At 30.3% G+C, this 26,191-nt stretch overlaps 3 protein-coding genes across 4 annotated transcripts; 2 read left to right on the forward strand and 1 right to left on the reverse strand.

The window, feature by feature from the left end:
- Positions 1 to 772: 772 nt before the first annotated feature.
- LOC129913537 (larval cuticle protein A2B-like) lies at positions 773 to 18,687 on the reverse strand. 2 transcript variants are annotated; one of them, XM_055992270.1, is made up of 4 exons: positions 17,723 to 18,687; positions 1,553 to 1,678; positions 1,450 to 1,496; positions 773 to 1,393 (listed from the first exon to the last, which is right to left on the reverse strand). In XM_055992270.1, the coding sequence occupies exons 3-4, from the start codon at positions 1,459 to 1,461 to the stop codon at positions 800 to 802; spliced, it is 606 nt and encodes a 201-aa protein (XP_055848245.1). In that variant the 5' UTR covers positions 1,462 to 1,496; positions 1,553 to 1,678; positions 17,723 to 18,687; the 3' UTR covers positions 773 to 799. The 2 variants fall into 2 exon arrangements, with proteins under 2 accessions (XP_055848245.1, XP_055848244.1); XM_055992269.1 differs by lacking the exon at positions 17,723 to 18,687 and having other exon boundaries at positions 1,450 to 2,110.
- Positions 7,218 to 7,928, forward strand: LOC129915016 (cuticle protein 7-like; the record flags this gene model as incomplete). Its single annotated transcript, XM_055994471.1, has 1 exon — positions 7,218 to 7,928. A coding segment is annotated over one exon (711 nt), but the record flags the coding sequence as incomplete, so codon positions are not given.
- A 4,911-nt stretch (positions 18,688 to 23,598) lies between the features above and the next one.
- LOC129915324 (larval cuticle protein A2B-like) lies at positions 23,599 to 25,037 on the forward strand. The gene is made up of 3 exons (XM_055994814.1): positions 23,599 to 23,905; positions 23,969 to 24,443; positions 24,544 to 25,037. The coding sequence occupies exons 2-3, from the start codon at positions 24,327 to 24,329 to the stop codon at positions 24,898 to 24,900; spliced, it is 474 nt and encodes a 157-aa protein (XP_055850789.1). The 5' UTR covers positions 23,599 to 23,905; positions 23,969 to 24,326; the 3' UTR covers positions 24,901 to 25,037.
- The last annotated feature ends 1,154 nt before the right edge of the window (positions 25,038 to 26,191 follow it).

Genomic DNA, 26,191 nt, shown 5'->3' on the forward strand with positions numbered 1-26,191 from the left:
TTGTCTGCCCAAGATTAGCCCAGGATATTCAAACTTTTATTTTCGCTATCCTACGCTTAGTTTAAAAATAATGGAAGAATTAGTTGTTACTCACATCACCAAAAAAAAAAAGTACGCATACACCACAGTTACCATTTTTAATTTATAATTAACAACAATTAAATCCACTGGTGTTTGTATTGCGCCTCAAATGTTATATATTTGACTTAAAATGTTTACTTAATTGAATGTAGTCCATATAACGTTCCTGTTAAGAAGCTTAAAATAAATATTTTTTCAAGTGTAAAAACCATTGATTTTTTTGGTTTACCATATAAGCACCTAGAAAAGCTACATGCTTAGAAAAATATTTTCAAACGTTGTTCAAAAGTAACAATAAATATAAAACGTTTTGAAGTTATTTCTTTTTCAGAACACGAAAAAAACTTTTATTCAAAAAACCAACCTCTTAAAAATCAAAATTTGTCTTTTTTTTAGTGTAAAAATTGTCTTTTTTACACTTTTTCTCAATGAACCATTCTAATTCCAACAAATTACATCACTTAGTTCAAAAGTTATAACAAAAAAACTTTTTTCAACAAAAAGGTCACAAATATTTATTTTTAAATTTATTTTGGTTTCTTCATGTGTGCCTCAAGGAAGTGACTAAGGTCCATTGAAAGCACTAATATTTATTAAATAAATAAAAAGGTTGTATCATCAAAAACAAAAACAAAAAGAACAAGTTGAATTATTTTGAAATAAATAAGTTTTTTTTTATTATTTCTAGAAATTCTTTTTTAAGGCAATTAGGATCTTTTTAGTGATGGTAGGCATAAGCTGGGGCAGAATATGAAATTCGGCTTGACTTCACTAAGGCTTGAGTTGTGTAAGCAGCTGGTGCATGGGAGTATGCAACTGATGGAGCATGCGAGTAAGCAACTGGAGCAGCGGCATAATTCTGGGTATATGCTGGAGCAGAATAACCAACATGAGCTGACTTCACGATAGCTGGAGCAGCAGCATAAGCCAAAGGAGCTGACTTGATGACAGCTGGTGCAGCATAAGCAACTGGGGCAGAGTGAACAGCCTTCACAACATGCCCGAGTGGTTCACGTTGGACAACAGCGTTGAAGCCATGTACGTCATCAGCGGAGTAGTGGACAGTCCTCTTGTAACCATCAGCATCAATAAGAGAGTATTCTCCCTTGACAACATCTCCATCACGGGTTTCAATTTGGTTCTTGACATCTCCGGTGTGGGCATCATTAACTCCATATGAGAATTGGTATTGTGGGTGGTGGTCATATGAGTCTTCAGATTTGATCAACACTGGTTGGGCAGCATGGTATCCCTGGTGAGCAGGAATGAGTCCAGCACTGGCAACAGCAACGAATGCAAGAGCAACAATGAACTGTAAAAGTTAAGGAAATTAGAATATTTTCTTGAGTTGTCATTCTTAAATCATACTTTAAATGCCATTTCTGAGTATTAACTATTTCTCGTACGATGGAGAACTTGTGAATGATGTCAAAATAAGATCAATCACTGCTTTTATACTATTTTAACTCACCAGTTCAGTAAACTAAATTGATCAATGAATGAAACTATGACTAACATCAAATTTGAAATAGAAAACGAATGTTGGTGCGGGTGCAGAGAGAAGGACAAAGTTTATCAAAAATTGTTGGTCCATTAGCTACAATGAAATAAAAGTTCATTTTAATTGTTGCCTCATGTGCGTTATGATTTATTGCATTGATTGTTATTTTATTATTATTATTATTTGAATTATGCAGTTAGTAGTTGTTTGTTTACCTAAACTAAATTTTTTAGTGCTTTTGTTGAAACATTGCAAATATAACTTGAAATAATTTTTTTTTCCTTATATGGTGCAGTATTTTAATAGATACTAAACTATGAGCAACACAGTAATAACTGGAGCAAAATCTGACATAAAACGTTGCAAAGTTGAGATATTTAAAACTCATTACTAGTTACATTAAAATATGGCTGAATTCATAAACGCATTACTGTTTGCATCATCTGATATAAAAACTCCTATTAAAATGGAAAAAGTTGATTTTCTCAAAAACAGTTCTGATTTAGATAGCAGAAAAACTTGTGGGCTTTAGCAAATTCAATTCCAAATTTTGAAAAATGAAACATATTTTTTTGACCATTATTAGGTACTTGTAGGTACTTGTCACAGAACCGATCCACTGTGGTTTCGCCCATACTACAAAAATAAAAAAATTAAGGTATTTTTTTTTTGTCTGAAGTGACTTGTTCCAATAGATAACAGTTCAATATTTACTGTTACATATATTTTGTCTTACAAGTCAAGTGATATCTGTTTTGTTTAAGCTTTCAAAGTGAGCTGATTATTCAATTTTCGTTGAAAACAGGTGTTAGCAAAATTGATTTTTATTTTTTATAAAAGTGAAATTATTACAATTTTTTTGAAATGGAATTTCGAAAGCAAGGTGTGTAGATTATTTTATTTACTTTTTTTGTGATATTTGGATGTTTAATTTTGTATTTATGTTGGTAGAGCCATGTACTATTTCAGTGATTTTTCTATTTTTGTGTTTTTCCACGTAAACGCGATCCCTTGCTTTCTGACTTTCTTCAAAATGCGTTAACCGATAAAAAAAAATTAACAAAAGCGACTGAGAAGCCATAATATCTAAATGTCTAAAAAATTTCAAAACGCTTGGTGTTAGAGTTTTTAAAAATAGCTATTTTAATTTTTTTGTTTGAGAAAAATTAATTTTATGAAAACCGATTTATAAATAGATTTCTTAAAAATAGCATTTTTTAATTTTGAAAATTTTTATTTAAGAAAAACGAAAAATTAAAAAATTCGACACTAAAATTCAAAAATTCATCCGAATGATTTTTTAGTAAGTACATTTATTTCAAAAAACGTAAACTCTTAAACATTTCACTTTCTTGAGTAAAGAGCTTACAAACAGTAAATGCTACTAAGAACATTTTGATACAATTTGTGTTTATGCTTCTCGTATTTACTGTTTTTACTGATGCATCGCCATGTTAGAGAGACCCCCTTTCTTAAGAATCTGGCAGACATTCTGAACTTCCATCATGTGGACTGGTAATGCTTCCTCTCGACCATATTCCGCAGACAAGTTGGTGCATACTTCCAACCAGGTCATCAGCTGCTGCTTTAAGGGGTCTGGTCACCCTGGAAGATTTTTTTTTAAATAACATGGTAAAATTTTGTTTGAAAATATTGATAAATGGCGTCGTTATAATGGTCGCCACGGAGGGCCTACACGAAACGCGTGGTTCTTGTCCTATCTGGTACTCGGTTATGGTACATCTAAACAAAAAAAAAAATCAAGTTATTTTTAAGTAATGTGAGTACAATGTTGCGTAGACGATTTCTTTGTGGAAAATTATGGTGAGCCGTCAAACAATTTTTTTCATTTTATATCAACATTTTTCAAGCAAAAACATTAATAAAAACCAAACTAATCCAGCTATAAAAAAAAAGAGTGTGTGTACACATGTACACGCGACTGAAGTTATACTTCTCATTCAGTATTATGTAAATTAATTTTATTTGATATTTTTAATTTCTATTATGAAGTAAATAATCCACACTTAGTTTTTTTTACATTTTTATCAAGTGAACAATAAATTAATTCTTTCATCCTCCTTGCGTTCATGTAGTTTTCAATTTATTCTGTGAAATTTACTCATGTTGTGCGGTTCAGAACGTACGGTTGATGGTTAACGAAAGTAAATGAATTGCGCATAAAATGTGCGATATGGTAATTTTATGAGAATTGTGTGTGCACAAGTAGTAGCAATATGGAACTTGCAGGGTTGCTACAAAGCTCAAAAGTTAGCTGAGCTCAGCTCACAGCTCAGCTCAAATTTTGAGTTAGCACACTTTTGAGCTATGTACCATAGCTCAGCTCATTTGAATTCCGGTATAATCCGGTTTTTCGACTTTTTTCAAAATTCCGAGAAAATCGCGTGTGAAAGTTGGGGTAATTTTTTTTTTTCGAAAAATCCCCGAATCTTTGAACGCTCCTGGAAGCTAAACCGCTTGAGAGCAATTTTTGGGAGTGATGCCAAATGATAGCTTGTGTCATGGGCCTACGCTTTGCACATTATCAGATTTAAAAAAAATTGCCTTCCATGTTAAACCGCCACATCATGCCTATTTTATCAGAATCGTGCCTAATTTTTTTTTTACATTTAAGTTCTCCTGGTTTGAGAACGCGTGGACCCACAGGGATGGGAGTTGTACCCAAATGTATGTTAGAGTCCCCGCTAAATTTTGGCATCAAAAAATTTTTTTTCATTTTCTTCAAAATTCCGCGATATAGGCGTTGGAAGTTGAGGCGCGAAAAAACTTCTGGGAGCTGAACGCTCTGATCTAGAGACAGGGGAGTGGTGCCATATGAAGGCTTATATTCTCAGATACCCGATAGTGGTATAATCCGGTTTTTGTTTTTTTTTTTTCAAAATTCCGAGAAAATCGCCTTTGAAAGTTGGGGTAAAATTTTTTTTCGAAAAATCCCCGAATCTTTGAACGCTCCTAGAAGCTAAACCGCTTGAGAGCAATTTTTGGGAGTGATGCCAAATGATAGCTTGTGTCATGGGCCTACGCTTTGCACATTATCAGATTTAAAAAAAATCGCCTTCCATGTTAAACCGCCACATCATGCCTATTTTATCAGAATCGTGCCTAATTTTTTTTTTACATTTAAGTTCTCCTGGTTTGAGAACGCGTGGACCTACAGGGATGAGAGTTGTACCCAAATGTAGGTTAGAGTCCCCGCTACCTTTTGGCATAAAAAAATTTTTTTTTCATTTTCTTCAAAAATTCCGAGATATAGGCATTGGAAGTTGGGGGCGCTCACTTTCAGCTCAGCTCAAATGAGTTGAGCTATGGTACCTAGCTCAAAAGTGAGCTAGCTCAAATTTGAGCTGAGCTGTGAGCTGAGCTGAAATGTGAGCTTTTTGCAACCCTGGCAACTTGCCACATGGAAATTACCACATGCAACTTGTCACATGCAACTTCCCACTAGAACTTGCCACACGCAGCTTGCCACATGCAACTTGCCACACGCAACTTGCCACATACAACTTGCCACATGCAACTTGCCACATGCAACTTGCCACATACAACTTGCCACATGCAACTTGCCACATGAAACATGTAACTTGCAACGTGTTGTGTGTTATGTTTGCCGTACTGCGGCGTACTGCATTTTTAAATACTAAAGTACTGCCTACTCTAAAGGTGAAACAACAGCCCTGCTACCCAGGGTGATCGCGTCATAATCCCTTTGACATTCTTGTCAAAAAGTAAATTTTCATACTCACCCTCCCATAAGAAGTATAACTTCAAAAATCCTACGCAACATTGTGTAGATATTATTATGCAAGAATATTAGGTAAAAATTTGAAAGCAATCGGATGAGTAGTTCCCGAGATCTCGAAGGTACCAGATCAAAAAATGTAGTTTCGAGATAATCGCAAAAGAAAGTAAGTCAACCCACCGACCGTTGTGGGTCAATCTTCCTTTCGAAAAATATCCGTAACTTGACCAATTTTTAATTCTTCGATATGCAATGTGTCTTAACTTGTTCATTAAAATTAAGGGAATAATTAAAAATAAATTTAAAAAAAATGAACAAAAAAAAATTCCAGGGTGGCTAAACAGCTTAGTAGTAAGATCATCAGCTCCAAAAGCTTCATTGGACCTGCTTCACGCAGGTTGGGGAAATGGAAATATTGGCTTTCATCGTCGACGTTAGTTTTGCGCAGATAAAATTTCATAATAAAGATAAATGCTTCTCCTTTTTTCCTTTTCCAGATTAAACCACTCTTGATTCTTGATGAATTTGTTGGTTGTAATCCTAGGAAATGTATAAATTAAAAATTTTATTTTACCTTATTTCCTTGTAAATTTCGTCATATTTATATTTCCTATATTTACCTACATAATGATGTGTTTCATTCATTTCCGCTAATTTAAAAATTACATCATCAAAAACTGCTACTTATACTCATTAAGGAAATGTCGTCCTAGAAATTTGTTTCTCAGTTATTACAATGCGTGGCCGTTACAGAGGTAGCTGCTAATGTCTGAAAACTTGTCGGTGATGGAAATAATCAATCTCAATTCGATTGAGTTTAAAAAAAAAGAATGTTAATATTTTCAGCTAATTTCAAAAAAGCTAATTAAAATAATAACGGATCAACCGTGGAAACGTAGTGGTTAGTTGAATTGTAAGAGGATTTGATCATCAATAAATAAATTTTTGCCCACTGAATGGTTCTGAAAAATTTAGCTTGAATATTATCTAAATAATTTTCTGGGCTCAGTTCTTAACTTCAAGGATCATTGCAATTCAATGCAATTACTTTGGTTTTTTGAAAAATACATCTTAAGGCCTATTGGGCGTGCTTACATTGGTAATTAACAATATTGAACGGTTTCTTAAAAAAATCTTAATACCTATTTTTTATTGATTTATTGAAAAATTAAGTTTTGAACCATTGCATCGTTTTTAGTACTAAATTTTCACACTCCATGGCTCATTATCTAGTTCATTAGAATTGAATCAATCAGTTTGATAAAAATGGTGTTGAACTAAAAGACTTTCAATGAGTTGACAAAGTAAGTTCACTTGGATCTTATTACATAACCATTTAATGTGATAATTGAAAAACAATTCACTCTTCTTAAAAGATCCCATCGATTAACATTGTAAAAAAAAAATTGCAAAGAATACCTTCAATGTCAATGCAAAAGTCTCATCTTCTTCTCCACAAAGTTGAAAAGTTGAATATCCACTTGTTTCTTTCATTTTTTAGAGTGTAAGCAATAAAACGAACTTCAACACCCAACATCGCAGAGCATCAATGTTCAGGGTGGACAACTTCTTTTCCTGTTTTGGGGTTCCTTGCATTTTTTTTTGCATGATTCCTTGTGCATTAAATTCGTCATTTTTATCGGATGCCGGCCGGTTTAAGCATTAATTTTGATCTCGTTTTTTTCGTATGTAGTTGATTTACAATTTTAGTATAAAAGCCTTTTGGGCTATCTTACTGACACCATTCAGTTCTTCGCATTCAAACCATTGAAGTTAATCAATATTGAAAAAAATATAAAAATGGCATTTAAGGTAAAAATTATTTTAAAAAAAAACACTATAAACTTTGCAAAATTATTAATTTTTGTTATATTTTTTCAGTTCATTGTTGCTCTTGCATTTGTTGCTGTTGCCAGTGCCGGACTTGTTCCAGCTCAAGTTTACCATGCTGCTCAACCTGTGTTGGCCAAGTCCGAAGAAGCCCATGACCCACACCCACAATACCAATTTTCTTACTCCGTCAATGATGCCATAACTGGTGACGTAAAGAGTCAATCTGAGACTCGTGATGGAGATATTGTTCAAGGAGAATACTCACTTAATGATGCTGATGGTTACAAAAGAACTGTTCAATACTCCTCCGATTCAGTAAATGGATTCAATGCTATTGTTAACCGTGAACCACTCGTCGCCGGACAGATTGTTAAAGCTGCTGTTGCTGCTGCACCAGTTGCCTATGCTGCACCAGCTGCTGTCGTCAAATCTGCACCTTTGGCATTAGCTGCACCAGCTTTGGTAAAATCCGCACCTGTAGCCTACGCTGCTGCACCTGCTCTTGTTAAATCCGCTCCAGTGGCTTATGCTGCTGCACCAGCTTTACTTCGTTCAGCTACACTTGGATATGCTGCCCCAGCTTACACTCAAGCTTACGCTCATGCTGCACCAACTTTGATCAGATCTTCTCCAATCGCCTACTCACATGGACCAGATGCCTATACCACTCACAGTATTGTAAGGTCTAGCCCAATCGCTTATGCTGCTGCACCAGCATACCATACTGCCCCAGTCTACGCTTATCATCATTAAGTTTGATTTATGGACTAATGTTGTTGAACTTGAGTTGATATTTGTTTAAGAATAAAATAAAAAATTGAAACGAATCATTTGGAGTTTTCATGAAAATTTTAAGGTAGCTTCTAAAATTTGACCATTTGCGCCTTTGGCATACATTTTCTCCTTAAAAGTCGTTTTGAGCTGAAAAATAAAATAACTTTGACCAAGGTCCATGGTCTGGAAGAATCGTTGTCATCTTATATTGAAATATAAATTCCAAATTCATTACTTTTGCCTCTAGAGGTTGAAAATTTCAATTTAATGCAACGTAATATAGCCTATAACTTGCAGACAAGCAATACGCTTCTAAAAATAATTCATTTGTCAAAGTATAAAAAGTAGTTAAGGAGTTTTAATGGAACATACATACTTGCGTATGGAGTGGCTAGATAGCACTTTTTTCAATGATTATTTCTCGTAAACAGTGTAACTTATTTGGATGAAATTTTCAGAATCTTTAAAATAAAATTATACATAAACCACTCCCTGCTACGCCCTCCATTATTTAGTGAAATAAAAAGGCTCACACAATTTAACTGAGCTTCTCAAAGTGTATTGTTGTCGGAGAAAAAAAAAAGTTAAAAAGAAAAATTCTTCCACTGACTCGTCCATTTTTTTTTTCAATTATGTCTTTTTTACTTCTTGAAGGCATTCATTTTCATTCATTTTCTCACAAAAAGAACAACGTGTCAATTTAACCTCAAAAACTGGTTGATTTTAACATGATAATCATTAAATTTTTTAATGGTAAAGTTATGTCTAAAATTATAAACAAGTAATGATTTAATCAAAGGTACTAGATGATTATAACGAAGATATTTACTGAACTTGTTAAACTTCTATTTTTGGAAAAAAAATTATAGGCTTTACTTTTACAATATTTCAGGACAGTAATTTGTTGATAATTTTGAGAAAACTTTCGAATTGATAGAAGTCAAATTCTGGTAACGGTGAGGTGACCTATATACTCCATAACAGAGAATGCAACCCGTAAATATGGGTCCGATAATTACATTAGTTGGATAGCGAATAATGTTAAATCCATTTCGTCCGATCCATCTCAATGGAATTTGTACTTCTTAACATAGGTACGCAGTTTCGAAAGAAGCAATTTACTGGATTATTGAGATTTTTTTTTGTTGTTCTCCTATGTGTTTTCTGCTCTTCAGACCATCCACACTGCAGACAAAGACAATTACATCTTATATATTTTTCTTTCATCCATTAAGTTGGGAATTGGGTCGAGGTCGTTTTAACCGTCTGACACAAGTTCTCCAGCCTAGTGCAAGGGATATCTACTTAACAAAAAAAAACTTAACGCAATAAAATTCTTGTCCTTGTCCAGAATGCCTTTCACTTCCACCTTGCTGAACAAAATTTAACACATAATACGTACACAGACACATCAGTTGCACAAGATATATGTTGCTAAGCAAAATGGGTTTTTTTTGTTCTTTTTCATTTTGAATGCAATTCGTCGACATTTTTTTTTTATCGAAACAAAAGAGCTGGAGTAAAAACTTTGTTTATAAATTTGCTTTCTTGCTTACAATTTTTAGAAAAAAAAATACATGATACATGCAGAAAATAATTTTATACATATTTATGCATACGACTTTTTAGGCAATAACATCGTCAGTGACGTATCCAAAGTGTGAAACAACTTTTACCAAATTTTACAGGAGAGATAAGTCAAACTTAGCACAGTGAATTAGGTAAAAAGAAGTGTAAATCCCATCAGAATGAAAGCTTAATACTAAAAGTATATTGATTAAATTTGGAATGAATATTTTGATTGTTAAAAATGTGTTTTTTTATGAGGCGTTAAGTTCACGAATTGAGTGCAGGGGCGTATACAGGTTTACTTCTTGGGGGGGGGTTCATGCCAAAATTTTTGGCACAACAATTTTGATAGGTGGAAAATGTGATAGTTGAATCGAACAAAAACTGAATGTGATTCGTTTGCTTCCATTGAATAATTTGCCTAAAAGCAACTATGTATATATTTTTTCCGCTAGCCTAAAGTAATTTTAAAAGTTGCAATAAAAAATAAAATCTTTTTTTATGTAATAAACAGTGGTAACTTTTGAATTAAAAGTCTTCTTAACCTCAGGCAAACGAATCGCATTTGAAAATAATTTTGTTTTTTAATTTTGTTTTAAAATTGAATGAAAAAATTTAGTTTGGAGTTTGATACACCAAATCGAGCTAAGAAAAAACTTAAAAGAAAATAAAGTTTCTTCTTTGTTTTATATACTGATGAAAATGACACTCGGTTTCGTGTCTACACGGTGCTATTACACCTTAAAGATAATTTTTGAATAAATTACCTCAGTACAGACAAAATTAAAAATTAATTGTCTAATTTTTGTTTTAAATAATTTTTTGTTGTATTGTTTTCGTATTAGAAGTGACACAAAAATGTAAAATTTTCGGGGTGGTCGTGAATTTTTTCTCGTTATAACTTAAACAGTTTTGGGCGTGCAAAAAAAAAAAAAAATATAAATGTAAATTTAGATTTGTACAAAAATTATGATACGATTTTTTCGGTTAGATGAACCTTAATCGAGAAAAAAATGTAATATTGACGACTATCTCCGAAAATTTTACCTACATTTTTTCGTTGAAAACTTTTTATACGGAAACATATACAAAAAAAAAAGTTTTTTAATTTAAAAAAAAATAGAGAATGAGTTTTTCTACAAAACAAGACAAAACAATCTTTTCTACAACAAACGGAAGCCGAGAAAATCACAAAAAGGCATTTTTCAAAATGGCGGCCAAAATTTTTTTTTGTAAAAATGTACTTATTTATGAAATATCAATGCTTTCCGAATATTCTCAGATGATTCAATTACCCCGTGACCCCCCCCCCCCCTTGTATACGCCGTTGATTTGCGTGTGAGCAAATACTAAATGTATTAGTGAACAATTTTGTTACAGTTTTGAAAAACGGAACAAATCTTCCATTTGACAACAGGTTTTAAGAGATTTTGTGAAATTGTTATAAGTAAAAGGATGTTTTTTTTTTTAGTGAAGAGAAAATGTAATTTTCTTGTATTTAAAATATAACAGTTTTTAATGAAATAAGAAAAAAACTATATTTTTTAAGTCAAATTTGTTAACTCAAGAAAAAAAATTAACTTTAAAATTGAACCAAAAAAATTTTAATATTGAAGAACTACATAAGTTATAGTGTATTCAAAAGATGATAGTAAGCAATTAAATTTAAAAAAAAAAAATCCAAAATCGACGTATACCTGTCGTCAACACAAATTTCGATAAGCATCAACTCTCCATATTTATTTGCCTCTTTTGGTAGTAAGATATTTAAACAAATTTACCATGAAACTAAATGCTTAAACGATTAATTAAACACTAAATCATTTAACTCTAAAGTTCCCACGAAAAATCTTACTTTTAAATTTTACTGCCCGTATGTTTTTATATTGCGGATTAAATTAATTTTCTTGTGTGAAGTAATTTTGCTGTCAACATCGACTGTGCAAATTGTCCTATTACTCACAAAAAAATGACAAAGAAAAAAAAATACAAACAATTCACAGTTACTCAAGGTCACTGTGGTGATAGAAATCTCTTTCAGCAATAATAAATAAAACTCTACCTAATTGTTATTCATTGAAAGTCTATATACCAAAACTCTTTCACATCTGAACGTAGTAGGTAAAGTACATGCATTATGCAGCAGCAATACACCTACGTTCCTTTCGCTTTTATTGAGTGTTAAATAATAATAATGCATCGTTTAAGCGTTTCAGTAGCTGTTGCCTGAATTTCAAATAAAAATTATTCAATTTTTTGATTTAAAATCAATTCACAGTAGTCAGATTAGGAGACAAATAAAAAACAACTACCATTTCTATGACAACCCTTCTAAAGGCATTTCCGAGGTAGACATTGTGGAGTGACTGACTGTCTGAGTCTACACGTGTATTATGCAACAAAAATAGCATTTTTTTCAATTATTATTGAGCCGCAACGCAAAATTGATTGACCTACTTTTAAAAATAAGACATTCACACACTTCAAACCATATCGGTGTTACTTTAAGACTCGAATTTGCCAAAAATGACACTTTATAAGTTGTTTTATATTGTTCCTAAGCCTGGGCCTTAAAATATCTTAGGCAGGTTTGTAGATACGCTTAAGGCGGGATATAGGCTTTTGGTCAAAACCTGTCGATGTCAAGTATTGTTGTTCGGCTATAAGGCTATAACTTAATTTCTGTATCACCGACATTTCAAGTATCTTGTGTAAAAGAAAGTATATGAACAAAAATCCTTACTCATTTGGTATGGGGTTTGGTCAATGAGTGACTGCTCAGCTCAGTTCACATTCTCATATAGTCTGTGAAATTATGTTGTGTCTTCATAATTAAAAAAAAAATAAAACAAAAATTAGGAAAAAGTTAAATAAATATTTTCTATCCGCCTACGGCAAAGTTGAAAGAAGAAGAACTTAAAAGAGAGCACTAAAAAGGGATTTTTCGAAGTTCAAAATTTTAATAGGGTAAATAGGGGTTAAACGACATCGAAAAAAAATGGCTATTTTATAGAAGAAATTTTGTAGAGAAATGAATTTTTTTAAACGATTAATTCAATAAATTAAATAAGGTTAAAAATGATAACAAGTGGTAAATCATAGACAAAGTGGTTATAATGGGTAGAGTTTTGTTTTGACAATTAAAAGGATGACATTGTAAATTAAATAAAAAAAAACAAATTTGGGGTTTATTACAATTTTGAGTTGGGCGTTGGGTTTTGAAATATGAATTTTTGGCGGTATTTTTGAGTCTTTTTTTTATTTTTAAGAATTTTTTTCAGCGTTTGAAAAATAATATCAAACTTTTAGGACATTATGTAAGCAATTGGGCATGCATGTGCTAACAATTTAATTTCTTAAATGGTTTTTGACTAAATACGGGAAAAACAAAATATTTTTTCCCCCAATTTTTTGACCGTTTTTAACCGTTTTTGGTTTACATCTTTTTTATTTTAATAGATTTATAAATTAAATTTATACTGTAAATAAATCATAAGCAGGACTTTATTTGTACTGAATTTCAATTAGTTTTATATTGAAAATTCTGAGATAATGGTAAACATTTATGGTCTTTTTTTTAACATGTTACCTACATATTTTTATCTAGAGCACATACTTTAACTTCCGCATAAAGATAATATAAAATTTCATTTGATACATCACACATAACGGTACATTTACTACAAGATATACAACATAAAATTGAAAAGCTGCAAAATTACCACTAAAGACCTGTGGAGATCTGTTGCCGATGACCACCCACCAGTTTAGGAAGTACCGTAATATCAGTTTAAAACTTTGACATGGTTGGTTTTAAAAAAATTGTAACTTACTACATCAAAGAATCTGAAGTGAAAAAAAAAACTTTTGTAGACGTTATCCAGATATGATTGAAATGAATAATTAAAGCTGAAATAATAAGCTTTTTGATGATATAAAATGCACTTTAGGTTGTCATATAAAAAAAATGGATTTAAAGGTTGTGGAAGAAATAAAGTACCTATGATTTTTTCGATTTTTTTGATTTTATTTTTTTAAGGTTTCACTTTTACCATGTGTGAATTGCACACATGATTTTTGTTCTCATGTACTCGTACAGCAAATATGTTTAAAACTTTATTTGAAAATTATGATTATCTGAAAATAGCTAGTTAAAATAAAAAGTAAGTTTAAAAATTATAACCGAAATAGTCTAATCATGCTCTAAGAAACCAGAAAATATTTTTATCTGAAATTGTTATGTGATGTTCATATCCAATAGCCGTGGTTATGGTTATATGAGAGCAAAACATTTTAAAAAACACCGAAAATCGAATAATAACATTTATTCCCAGACTATAATTAGTCGCAGCAGGCAACAATCTATCATTACTACACCACCGCACGCAGCAGCAGCCGGTCTTATGCGGGCAAAAATGTCTTGTACGTGTAATGAGGTAATTTACGTGAGCAGACTTTCGACGACCGACGACGACGACGGATGACGGTGGTTTCAAGATCAAACGAAATACTTTGGACGTGAATTTGTTTTAATTGTGGCGGTCAACTGTGGTAGCTGCTTTGTATTGTAAAAGATACACTGACAAAAAAGATTCAAAAGAAATCAATTTATGTTTAGTTCTTTTTTTTTTGCTAAAAAAATCTTTAAACCTTTTAGATAATAATTTAGAGACAGATTACCTTCTAGCTGGTAGTTTTTGTACGGACCTATAATCGAGATAAAATGAAATTTATGAAAGTTTCGTTGTATAAATTATTTAACATATTTTCTATAATACCAACTTAAAACACTAATTTTTCACTGTGTAGCTTAAATAACTGCTTCTGTCTTTAACCAAAAAGCAGATACATTAGTGCGGGGTGTGTTTAATGGAATTCGTTTTCTTTGAGTTATTTGGGTAATTTCGTAGTTAAATTGGACTAACAAGTAGTGTCGCCTAAAGGGTTAAATATCATTTTATAAATTAATTCATTTCAAAGCATTTTTTGCTTTTGTTTGTAGGTACCTGCAGGTAAAAGAGATTGATTGTTATTGTGGTAACATTAGGTGAAACTGGATTTTTTTTTTGAAATAAATTTTCGGTTTTATGAATTTCAATGTCAAGGTCGAAATACATTTTGATTTTAATCTGTAACACAAGCGGCATGTAATTAGTTCAAAGTTGAAGTGAATTTGTTTGAGATTACGCGAGATCATATTAACAATTTTTTCTATTACAGATTGATATTGATGTTTGATTCAGATTGAGGAACAATTGTTGCAAAATTAATTTGTTGTAGATCTATTAAACAAAATTGAAATTGTCAAGTAAGAGACAGTAGTTTCAAATTTGCATTTTAAGAACCTTGAGGCAATTCTGTTTCATGTACCTACTATAAGTTTCAAAATAAATGATATAAGTTATATATCATATAACATTTATAATTTTTTGTCGTTTACATAACTGAGCCAAGACTTAATTACATAGGTAATAATATTTTTTATGGTTTTTAAAATGCTTAAACAAACTTTTCGAACAAAATATAAGGATTCTGCATAATTTTTGTAAGTTTTCCAGGCTGAAAAACTTTCAACCAATAAATTTGAACATTTTCATTCCTGTACTATTTGGGCTTATGTAGGTATTACAATTTTGATTTTGGATTGGGCTATAAAGATGAATACTGAATAATGCAGAAAAGTATATTTTGATAAAAATAAGTTTTTAGCTAACATATTGAAAATCTGACATTCATAATTAAAAAAAAAAAAAAATTAAAAAATCTTCTTTAATATTTAAATATAATTTATTTAATTTTGTTTTATTTTGATTTCGATGTGTTAAGAAAATTCAAAATGCGACTTTTATTTTTGTGATTGCTTTTTTTCTGACCTTTTCACATTTCGTAGCGGCAAAACTTCACTTTCTGCGAAAACAAATCAGAGACATAATTTGAAAGTTTGATGTTAAGGGTGATGGAATTCATAGTCGTCACTCTTAACATTTTATTCACTCAACTAATAAGCAGATATGGGGAAGTAAAAATTCTATTATTCCCAGCTATTACGGTTTTTGAACCGCCAACATTGATGGTATTTGTACAAAAGTTCATATTTTTGCATTAATATACACTAGCCCAAAAAATTAAGAGAACAAAAAAAAAATCGTCATTTTTTTAGTGATTTTCGATAGGTTGTATCTCAGTAAAAAATGATCGCATATGAGCAAAATCAAATTCTTTTGAGTTTATTTGATAATTTTATTGAAAAATATAGTTTAAATTTAAGATAAGCCAAGTAAAAAACAAAAAATTTTCAAAATTAGGAAAAGTATCCAAAAATAGTATAAAATTTTTAATTTTTCCTTGGTTTATCTTAAATTTAAACGATATTTTTCAATAAAATTATCAAATAAACTCAAAAGAATTTTATTTTGCTCATAAAAAAGTTACAAGAAGTAAGTCATTTAGACCTGCAGAAATATGTTGTTTTATTTCATCTCAAAAGTTCAAACCCTCACAACAGAAAAACTGCTTGATGAATAAGTCTGAAACTTTGCATACTAATTACAGGTATATTAGGCTTTAATAACTAAGCCTCAGTTTAATCTTATCGCCCATAGAAATAAAATAGCGGTAAATTAAATTTCTTTGTAGAGAATTGAATGAAGTTTTTAAATGTGTCCTTGAATGTTCTGTACAATGATCCGTTATTGAGATATTGATAGTCAAAGTCAAAAGTATGCTTTTTGGTTCGATGACTGATATTGCAGTCTAAAAAAAATCGTAGAAGTTTGAAACAAAATGAATCTTAAAGCCAAATAAATAGCCTTTCTAAAAATAATAATCATTTTATCAGAAAAAATTTTACCACTTTCTTAGGAGAACAGTAAAAACGAAAAAAAAATTGGAAAATGTTGGTTTTTGAACATTTCCAACAGTTTAGCTATTTTACCGTTAGAAAGAAAATATTTTAACATTTAATCCTAAAACTTGAAGAATAGAGCTTTCACATGCTTTTTATTTTGTCATGATACGATCATTTTTTACTGAGATACAACCTATCGAAAATCACTAAAAAAATGACGATTTTTTTTTTGTTCCCTTAATTTTTTGGGCCAAAAAATCGAGATATTGGCAAAAAAATTCCTCTAATACTCCGAAAAGGTATAATACATTGCTGACTTTTCAATTAAAAATTGATTGATTTCTATTTATCATTTTTCCACTAACAATAAAAAAAAAAAATTTAAAAGCTCAGGAAAAATACCGACCTCGCTTAAATTTAGCAGACACTTTTTACAATATTAAAAAGCAAGTTTTTGATACTTTACGTACCTATCAAACGTTGATAATTTTGATTTTCTCTATTTCTGAGAATTAGAAAAGTTGATAATGAAAAGAAAATTCATAATACCTAAGATTTTCAAGAGTTAAAAATTAAAAAAAAAAATATTTAATATAAGCATAATATAAGTATCTCTGTCAAAAATTAAATCTTTCATATTTAATATAAATAAATAAGCAATATAAATAAGTAAATAAAATTTAAATATAGTTTTCTAGTATTATGTATGAATTTGATTTACTTACAACTTTTTATGGTTGAAAAATAATTTTTTTTTAAACTTACGTGTTATTTGCACTGAATATAATTCGAAACTGTAAGTAATCTTCCTATTGTACTTCAATTGTGAGAACTATTTTTATGTCAATGATAAAAATTATATTTAACACACAGAATATTATTCATATCATCATACTCAAATGCAGATATTACCAACACTAAAACTATGAATAAATGCATTCTCCCATCAGAATCTTACTTTTCATGATGCATTTTTATATTCTTTGACTTATATGAGAATACATAAATCAGAAATAAAACTTTTGTTCATCATCACCAAAATACAAAAAAAAAACAACGAATCTTTATAAAAATAATTCAACACCATCAAAGAGTAAAGTTTTTTTTTATATATTTTTGAATAAAAACGGAATGCGTGAACAATCACGCAAGATAACTTTATATGCGAACATGTCAATAACCTTTGATAATAAAAGGGACTTTTTGCCGACGACATTGTTCCCGTTTATTCGACAAAAAAAAAAAACACACAACGAATAAAAAAAACAATCAATTGTGTTTTAACCAAGACGATCCACCAAGATCCAGAAATACAATCGTCATAAATTCATCACAAACAACAATCAAAGGTACTTACCCTCGTTTGCAAAGAAAACAAACGCTCATAGGGTTCATAGACTTCCTCCTCTTGTGTCCTGAAAACAAGTTTTTTTTTCTTGTGATTATTTGAATTAGGAGGATATAGTAAGTACGAATTTATGTGTGCTCGTCCTTTTGCCAGCCAGCCATGGCAATGTGGTTTTCAAATTTTTTTTTTTTTGTTTGTTGTTGAGAAAGTGCAACGACCGATGGTCTCCTTCCTTCGTCTGGAATATTTTTTTTTTTTTCTTATTTGTCTTTTTTTTGAGTTAATCCTTTTTTGGAGGATTACTCAAATCTCTGTGTAATTGAATTTTGATTATTATTTAGGAGTATTATTTAGAAAACAAAGTGATATTTTAAATTATTGATCCTGAAAAAGATCACAAAAGAACACTTTCGCACATAAAATAATTCCTCTCTTGTTACAAACTGACCTACATATCTTGTTTTTTCAGAATATTATAATCAAAACAAAAGAAGATATACTGTTACGATGTTGTTGGCCCAGTTTACAATTTTTTTTGCCCTTTTTTTGCCCCCAGACGAAGCAAGCAAGTGCGCAATTTTTTTATTTTTATCCCAGAATCCATCAGGAAACGACCACCTGCGCTGGATAGCACCCTCTGTCATTCACTTGGGCGATCTCAAAGCTTAAATATTTCCTTTGTCTTTCTTGCTTCAAGTTGATTACCGTCCAAAAGGGCTTTGTTTTAAATTACAACAACTACCTATTGTTGTTTTTTTTTTCTGTACAGAGTCCCATATCTTTATAATATGATGCAACCAAACATACGGTCCGGTAGTAAAATCTGAACATGTTTTTTCTCGAATCCACATAAAATTCATTCGTTGACTGTGACGAAAACTGGTTTCCTGGGGCGAGATCTTCTGGGTAATTAGTATGTTGGACAAGAAAAAAAATACGATACAAAATTATATAGGACTTATATCAAAACTCTTTATTCATGTACTAAATGCTGATATAAGTCTTCTATGAAGATAATATTATTATATTATAATAAATTATATTATAATAAACATATTGTTGGCATATAGCCCAGAACACAAAACGAGTTAAATGTTAGATCCCATACAAATTTCTCCCCAAAATATTAGATCAAATATAATATGGAAAGAAATTTGTATGAGATCCAAAATTTAACTCGTTTTATTTTCAAGGCTAAAACTACAATATATTTGTTATTTTATGACTTACCCTTGACAATGCCAATCCATGTATTTAAAATAACGAATTTGTATAGTGAGTTTGTAGACAGGAATCCAATTCGTACATAAAACTTGAGAAAAATCGAATAAAATTACTTAAAAACAACCAAAACGAAAGAGCTGACGTGCAAACTTTGAAAATGTAAAACTATCAGAGCAAAATATTGATTAAGAGTGGACATCCTTAAAGACACTATCATACCAAAAAATACATAATACTACAAAAACAGTTTTCTTAAGCCTAGAACTCGAGTCAAGTGGTTACACTCAGAAGTGAGCACTACATTTAAAGGATTTAATTTTTCAGTTGATATTATTTGTTTGAGGTTTATTTGTTATTTATCTTCAAAATTTTTTTTTTATATTACGTTTTGTCGAATATATTTAAAAAGACCTCTAGAAAAACAAATTTCCAAAACAAAAGCATTAACCTTAGTTTTATAAAAAATTAAATGCACGACCAGGGCCCTATTGCACCAACCACTTTGCACTTTAAATTTTTCAACTTTGCAAAGCAATACTTTTCTGCAAAGCAAAAGTGCAAAGTGTTGCACCAAAAATTAAAAGTTCCCCACTTTGTATTTTGCAATTTTTGATGTTTTTTTTGCAAAGCAAAAAGTGCGGGCGTTGCACCAACTAAAAATGGAACTTTGCGTAATTTGAAAATTTGCAAAGTATAAAGCAATAAATAGTTTCCACATTTTTTTCGTTGTTAAAAAAGGTTGAAATCTTTTTTTTTTACTTAACCTTTCGATAACAACACACTTTTGGTTGTCCTAAAATTAAATAAAAAAAAAAATACTTTTAGGTATAATACAGATTATATATTTAATCACAACACTTCATAGGGTTCAACAGCATCAGAAAATAGATAATTCACAACAAAAAAAATAATTGTATCTAGAAAAAATTAAGCCTGGGGTGGTATAGCACCCCTGTTGTTATCGCAAGGTTAAACAACTAGTAGAGTAACTAAAGCAAATTATTAGGGAACCCGGCCGAACAGCTCTGATTTTGACGATTTTTTTTCAAACGTAGGTAATTAAAAATACTTTAAAGTCTATAGATTAAAAATTGCCGGTGTTGCCGTATTGTTTTTTAAAATTAAAATTAATTTTTTTTTTAACAAAATCATTTTTTTGCTTAAATTTCATAAAACAAATGATAGCAAAAGATTCTCTAGGTAATTTAAGGAAAATATATAAAAGGCAGTAAGGGACAATCTTTCATCGTTTAAGCGATAAATGCAATTTTCTAACATTCTGACCTCAAACACAAAAAAAAAATATTTTGAAAACAACGGCAACACCTACAATATTTTAAAATACATTTTTAAAAAGCCAGAAGCTCATTCTTATCTCTTAAATTTAAATCCACTAAATTTGATCAAGACTTTTTGAAAAAATGGTCCTCAAACTCAGAATTAAAACAAAAAATGTTATTAGAAAAATTTAAAATGACTTTTTTCCAAACTTTTTCTAATAAAATATGAATTTATTTAAAAAAAATTTTTGGCCATAAATATTATCAGTTGAATTTCGAAGCAAAAAAGGTCAAATATATCACACTTTTGAAAAAAAAAATGAAAAATTACTTCAATTTCAATGGTTTTTTTTTTATTAAAACTGAATTTTTGCATTGAAATAATTAATTTTCTCAAAGATTGTGGTAAATATTAACTCTAAATTTTTGCTATTTAACTTTCAACAGTAAGCGTTATTAAATGAATAAAAAATAATTTTATGTTTAGATGTTGAATTTAAAAAAAAAAATAAGTTACATTTTTTTTCAAAACTTTTATTAAAAAAAGTTCTTAGAAAATGAAATACTTTTTAATTTTTTTCATAAACCGTAATACATATTGACATTTCCTTTTATAATTTGAAATCATAATAAATGCGGCCAAAAAAATTTGAAAATAAATGAATTTTATATTACGACCAAGTTTAAAAAACGACATGTTAAAATTTTTTCAATAATTTTTTTTTTTTTTCAAAAATCTGAGTTCAATTACCATTCTTTCAAAAGCCGTTCATTCAATGAACTTTATTTTAATTTTACATATATGACTAAGCTTCTAGCTTTTAAAAAATGTATATTTGAATATTGTAGGTGTTGCCGTTGTGTTCAAATATTTTTTTTTGTGTTTGAAGTCAATTAATAAGAAAATTGCATCTATCGCTTGAACTATGGAAGATTGTCCCTCACTCCCATATATTTTTTTTCCTTGAATTTCCTAGACAATCTTTTGGCATCAATTAATTTATGAAATTTAAGAAAAATTTTTGAAAAATATTTGTTTTTGTTCACAAAAATCTTCAAAAAATCAAAACGGCAACACCGGCAATTTTTAATCTATAGACTTTAAAGTATTTTTAATTACCGACATTTGAAAAAAAAAGATCATCAAAATCTAAGCTCTTCGGCCGGGTTCCCTAATATTGCCAATTTTTGAGCTTTAGTTACTCCACTAAACGATATCTTTTGAAATTTTGTTGTACTTTACTCTATTATTTGTTATTTTGTTGGTTATAGTTACTTAGACTGTTGCTTTGCTGTAATTCGTTTAGAGAAGAAAATAATAGAATTTGTAATATCAATATAATTTCATTATTTTAACTTTAAATTGCAATCATTCTTTGAATGACGGATAATTTTGAATAAGGTGGTTGGCAATTCTAGAGGAGGCTATGTGGCCATGAAGCAGAGGTGCGTTCTTTATTTTACCATAGTTTACTTATGTTTATATTATCGAACTAAATGGTCTATTGTTTAGTTACAATTTCTAACTATTTGAAATGGTTCCTAAACTCCTTTTGAAGTGTCAAATAGTCACGATTCGTAACTTTTGACAACTCACTTCCATGATAAGAGTTTAGTGAGTTGTTGATCTAAGAAATAAGATGTTTGGTTTTCAAGACAATTCAAACATTTGTATTACTTTTATTAATCAGCGGAAAAATTAAGTTAAAATGGAATTTTGGAAATGATGGGAGAAAATTTATTTTGAATAAAAACATGATTTTCGGTTATAATTAAGGAATTGGAATTATTCTAAAAAAAAATCATTTGTCAGTTTATTATTATCTAACAACAAATCATTCCTAAATGATTTGTAAAAAGAACACAAGAAATTCTAATAATACCACTTCAACTTCTTTTCACATAGTAATTAGTTAAATATTTCCAATAGTTAATTATTCCTAATTTCAAAATTCATTCTTAATTTTACAACACTCACGTACCTATTACTATACTCTTTTTCTTCAAAAAGTCATTCATAGCGATTCATTTTAAATTATCATTTAATATACCCGACCTTTACACGGGAAATGGCCATCCGCAAATGAAATTTTGTCGGGATCGGGTCAAAATTCTGGCTTCAAAATTCTGCTTTTCAAAATTCTGCTTTTTCAGCGAAAATTCTGTTTTTCAAAATTCTGCTTTTTTTCTATTCTGTTTTTAAAAATTCTGCTTTTTAAAATTCTGCTTTTCAAAATTCTGCCAGCATTATATTTGAACAACAAAATTCTGCTAATTCTGTTTTTTTTTTTTTTTTTTATAGCTAAAGAAAAATACACCTCATTAATGTAATTCAACATTGGTACTTTCCTAAATTTTTTTATTTAAGTGTCGCAAATATTTTTTGAAATGCATATACTGACTTTCTTTCAAATAAAATATGTATACTAATTGGAACCGATGTTGTACATTCCTTTTCTTATTCAAAATTTGAATATGCATCTTTATTTGATAAATTAATAAATTTTTAGTTATTTTCGGAAATGTTTAATATTAAAAACCTTTTCTTAATATTTTCAAATTTATTCATTTATAAAACAAAAATTAATTCGCATTTAAAAAATGACAAATTATGTAGGTAAGTAATCAAATAAGCAGATAATTTTTCAAAAAGATGATTTTACAGAATTCTGCAAAAAATTAAAAAAGGGTTTGGAAAATGTTAAAAAGCGCGCGCTTTTTAACATTTTCCAAACCCTTTTTTAATTTTTTGCAGAATTTTGAAAAGCAGAATTATGAAAAGCAGAATTTTGAAAAACAGAATTTTGAAAAACAGAATTTTGAAAAGCAGAATTTTGAAAGCAGAATTTTGTAAAGCAGAATTTTGAAAGCAGAATTTTGACAAAAGAATTTTGACCCCGGCAGAATTTTGACCCCAACCCAATTTTGTCTTTGCATATTATTGCAAAACTTTGCAGAATTTGATATGGAAAGTGCAAAGTTTTTTTGGTTGGTGCATCGAAATCGAAGAATTCTCTGCAAATTGGCAAAACTTTGCACTTTTCAGAAAAGTATTTTGTGCTTTGCAAATTGGAGTTTGGTTCAACAGAATTTGCAAAGTTAAAGTGCAAATTTGCATAATGCAAAGTGCAAAGTGGTTGGTGCAATAGGGCCCAGGTCACACGTACTTGCTCTTATGGTATAAAAAACTTTAATGTTAAAGCTTTTCATTGAACAAAATAATAAGGGAAATTAATTTTTTGATTTGTTAAAGGAATTGAATAAGAAAGGTTAATTTCTTTCTTGATTCCGATGTTAAAAAATTTTTAAGCTTTTTAATAAAACACTTCTTATTCACGCTCGAAATGCTTTACTCATCGAAATTTCAAATTTGAAGTGAAAGAGTGAAAAATTTGTCAGATTTCCATAATCCTTCAAAATTTTTCTTGACAAAAGAATTATCAAACCGAATTTTCAACCTATTTTTCAATTTTTTGGCTTGCTTCTTCGACATACTGTAATTGTCAGGAGGAACAAAAAACTTATTCAAGCAGATGATATTGATCCCCTGCATCTTAAATCAACCAACATGGACTTACAAGACTGCGCAAAGGTCCAGTTTAAGCCCCATCAAACTCAAGGCCGTTAATGTGTTAGTACTTGCACTAGTATTACCAGAACGAACACTTATCCAAGTTTTTTCTCGTTGGTAATTTTTTTTCCAATTCCCTGCTGGACCAATGCACTGCTGTCATTTTATTGTTCTGTCCAGTTTTTTTTTGGCATTGAAGAATCGCATTGTTTAATCCCTCACTTGGTCCAAGTGCTACTGCAATTTTCGTTGTACTCATCATTGTTGTTGTTGCGACTGATGATGATATGATCCTCACTCGTATACGCACCTGGCTAACAATTGCTCTCAAAAAAAACGTAGACAAGATGCAATTGAAGTTTCCCTTTCTTTGGAATCGGTGACGAGATTCCATTCAGAAAAAAAAAAATCAACATAAAAGATGCGAAAAAATGAGATGCATCCGAGACAAAACTTAAATATAAAAAAAAAAAAACAAGGATAACAAAGGGTTGAGAATGAAGGACCGTTTTTTTTATTTTTTAATTCTTCGAACGCAATGGGTATAAATACGTGTGCTTTGCTGCAAATCTGGTATTCAGTGTTTTGTGTTGAGTCAAAGAAGGACAATCTAAAAGCGTTCGCAGTGAACTTTTTCTCAGAAATGACATTCAAGGTGCGTCGGCATACTTTTTTTTTTAAATTTACACACACATTTTATTGGATTAAGGATTAATATAACTTCATAAAATAAAATTTGTTTCTTCTTATTGTAGTTTGTTGTACTTTTCGCCTTCATCGCGGTGGCGAGTGCTGGCTTATTGCCAGTTAAAGTCAAAACAATTGCCGCCGAACCGGTGTTGGCCAAGGCCGAGGAGGAATACGATCCACATCCGCAGTATAAATTTGCCTATGATGTCGAAGATGTCATTTCTGGGGACTCGAAGAGACAAGTTGAAGCTCGTGACGGCGATGTTGTTCAGGGCGAATACTCACTTAACGATGCCGATGGCTTTCGTCGGACAGTCCAGTATATGGCCGATCCAATTAATGGCTTTAATGCTGTTGTTCTACGTGAGCCATTGGTGAAAGACGTGGGTGCTGTTGCCGTTCCTGCTGCAACTCTATCGTAATCGTCGCTCATCATTTAACATTGAATCGCAAAGAATGTTTCTGCCCGCGGAGACTATACAAACGCTGTTTCGGCCATTGACTAAAAATTTAATTTGTGATCATAGTTTAGGAATAAGTAATAAAAAAAAAAGTACAATAGGTGAATTCTGTGTGTGTTTTTTTTTTTTTTTGTAATATTTAAGCAGCTGTTGGAATGGTTTAACTTTAAACGTGGAAAATCTATAGCAGGTAAAGCTGTTTAGCTCTGATTGTTTGGGAAGCATGAAACACATCTAAGAAGACCACTGGCTGAACAAATTTTTTTCAAAAACTTCCTCAATGACGTCGATGATTCTGTAGACTTGGTTAACTGCCGAATTCTTGCTTCTAAAACCAAAGTTGTTTCCAGTCTTTTTCTTCGCTTATTTTCTGAAAACGCTGCAAATGGTATTAAAAGGATAAAATTTATGTTGAACACAAATTTTAAGTTGTCCAAAAAATTTTTTTAAGGCAACAATAAGATATTAAAGAAAATGTAAAAAAATTAAACGTTTTTTATTGCATAGGTATTGCTTGAAAAATTACCTTTTTTACAAAAAAGATTTTGTTTAAATAAAAGATGAGAAAAATATCGAAGATCAAAACGGCTGTTGAAAAATCCATTTAAAAAAAAAAGGTCTCTGAAAAAATATTCTATTTCTTTTTGAAAAAGTCCTGATTTGTATGGATTTTTCAAACGGTTTTTTTAGCGGAAGCCATTAGTCGTTTTTTTTTTTTTGTAATTACAACAATCCAATCCAAATTAAAAATGGAGTTTTTTAAATTGTAGTATCCGTTCAAAAACAAAAAAATTTGTGCAACAAAATTTTAAGGAAAAAAAAATTGGTATTCCGTTCTCAATCCGATATTAATCCACATCTTTAAATAAAAATTTTAAGAAAATGTATTGATCCGTTTTGAAAAAATGCATTTTTAATCAAAAATTGACTTTTCTTATTTCTTAATTTTCAAATTAAGATTGCTTAATCCTTTTCTTGCAAAAATTTTGTTAAAATCTGTTAAATGGTTACCGAAAAAAATAAAATTTCAATTTTCTTTATGGAATTTCTCAATATTTAAGCCCTCCATAATTTCAACAGGAGTGGAGCGAATTTTTATTTAATGGAAAATTTCATGTAGTCCTAAATCTAATTTATTGATTTTTTAAATTGTTATTCCTACCGGTTTGGGTCACCCATTGCTATGCAAAAACATAATTTTTTTTTTTGTTTTTTATTATTTTACGTGAGTGAACTTAAAGTTAAAAAATTA

This window comes from Episyrphus balteatus, chromosome 3 (assembly GCF_945859705.1).
Source record: "Episyrphus balteatus chromosome 3, idEpiBalt1.1, whole genome shotgun sequence".
Lineage (NCBI taxonomy): Eukaryota > Metazoa > Arthropoda > Insecta > Diptera > Syrphidae > Episyrphus > Episyrphus balteatus.

Bases quoted from the DNA above. Each gene is read 5' to 3' on its own strand.
- LOC129915324 (XM_055994814.1), top strand. From the start codon at position 24,327: ATGGGTATAAATACGTGTGCTTTGCTGCAAATCTGGTATTCAGTGTTT. The intron at 24,444-24,543 runs GTGCGTCGGCAT...TTCTTATTGTAG, and splicing joins TCTCAGAAATGACATTCAAG to TTTGTTGTACTTTTCGCCTT.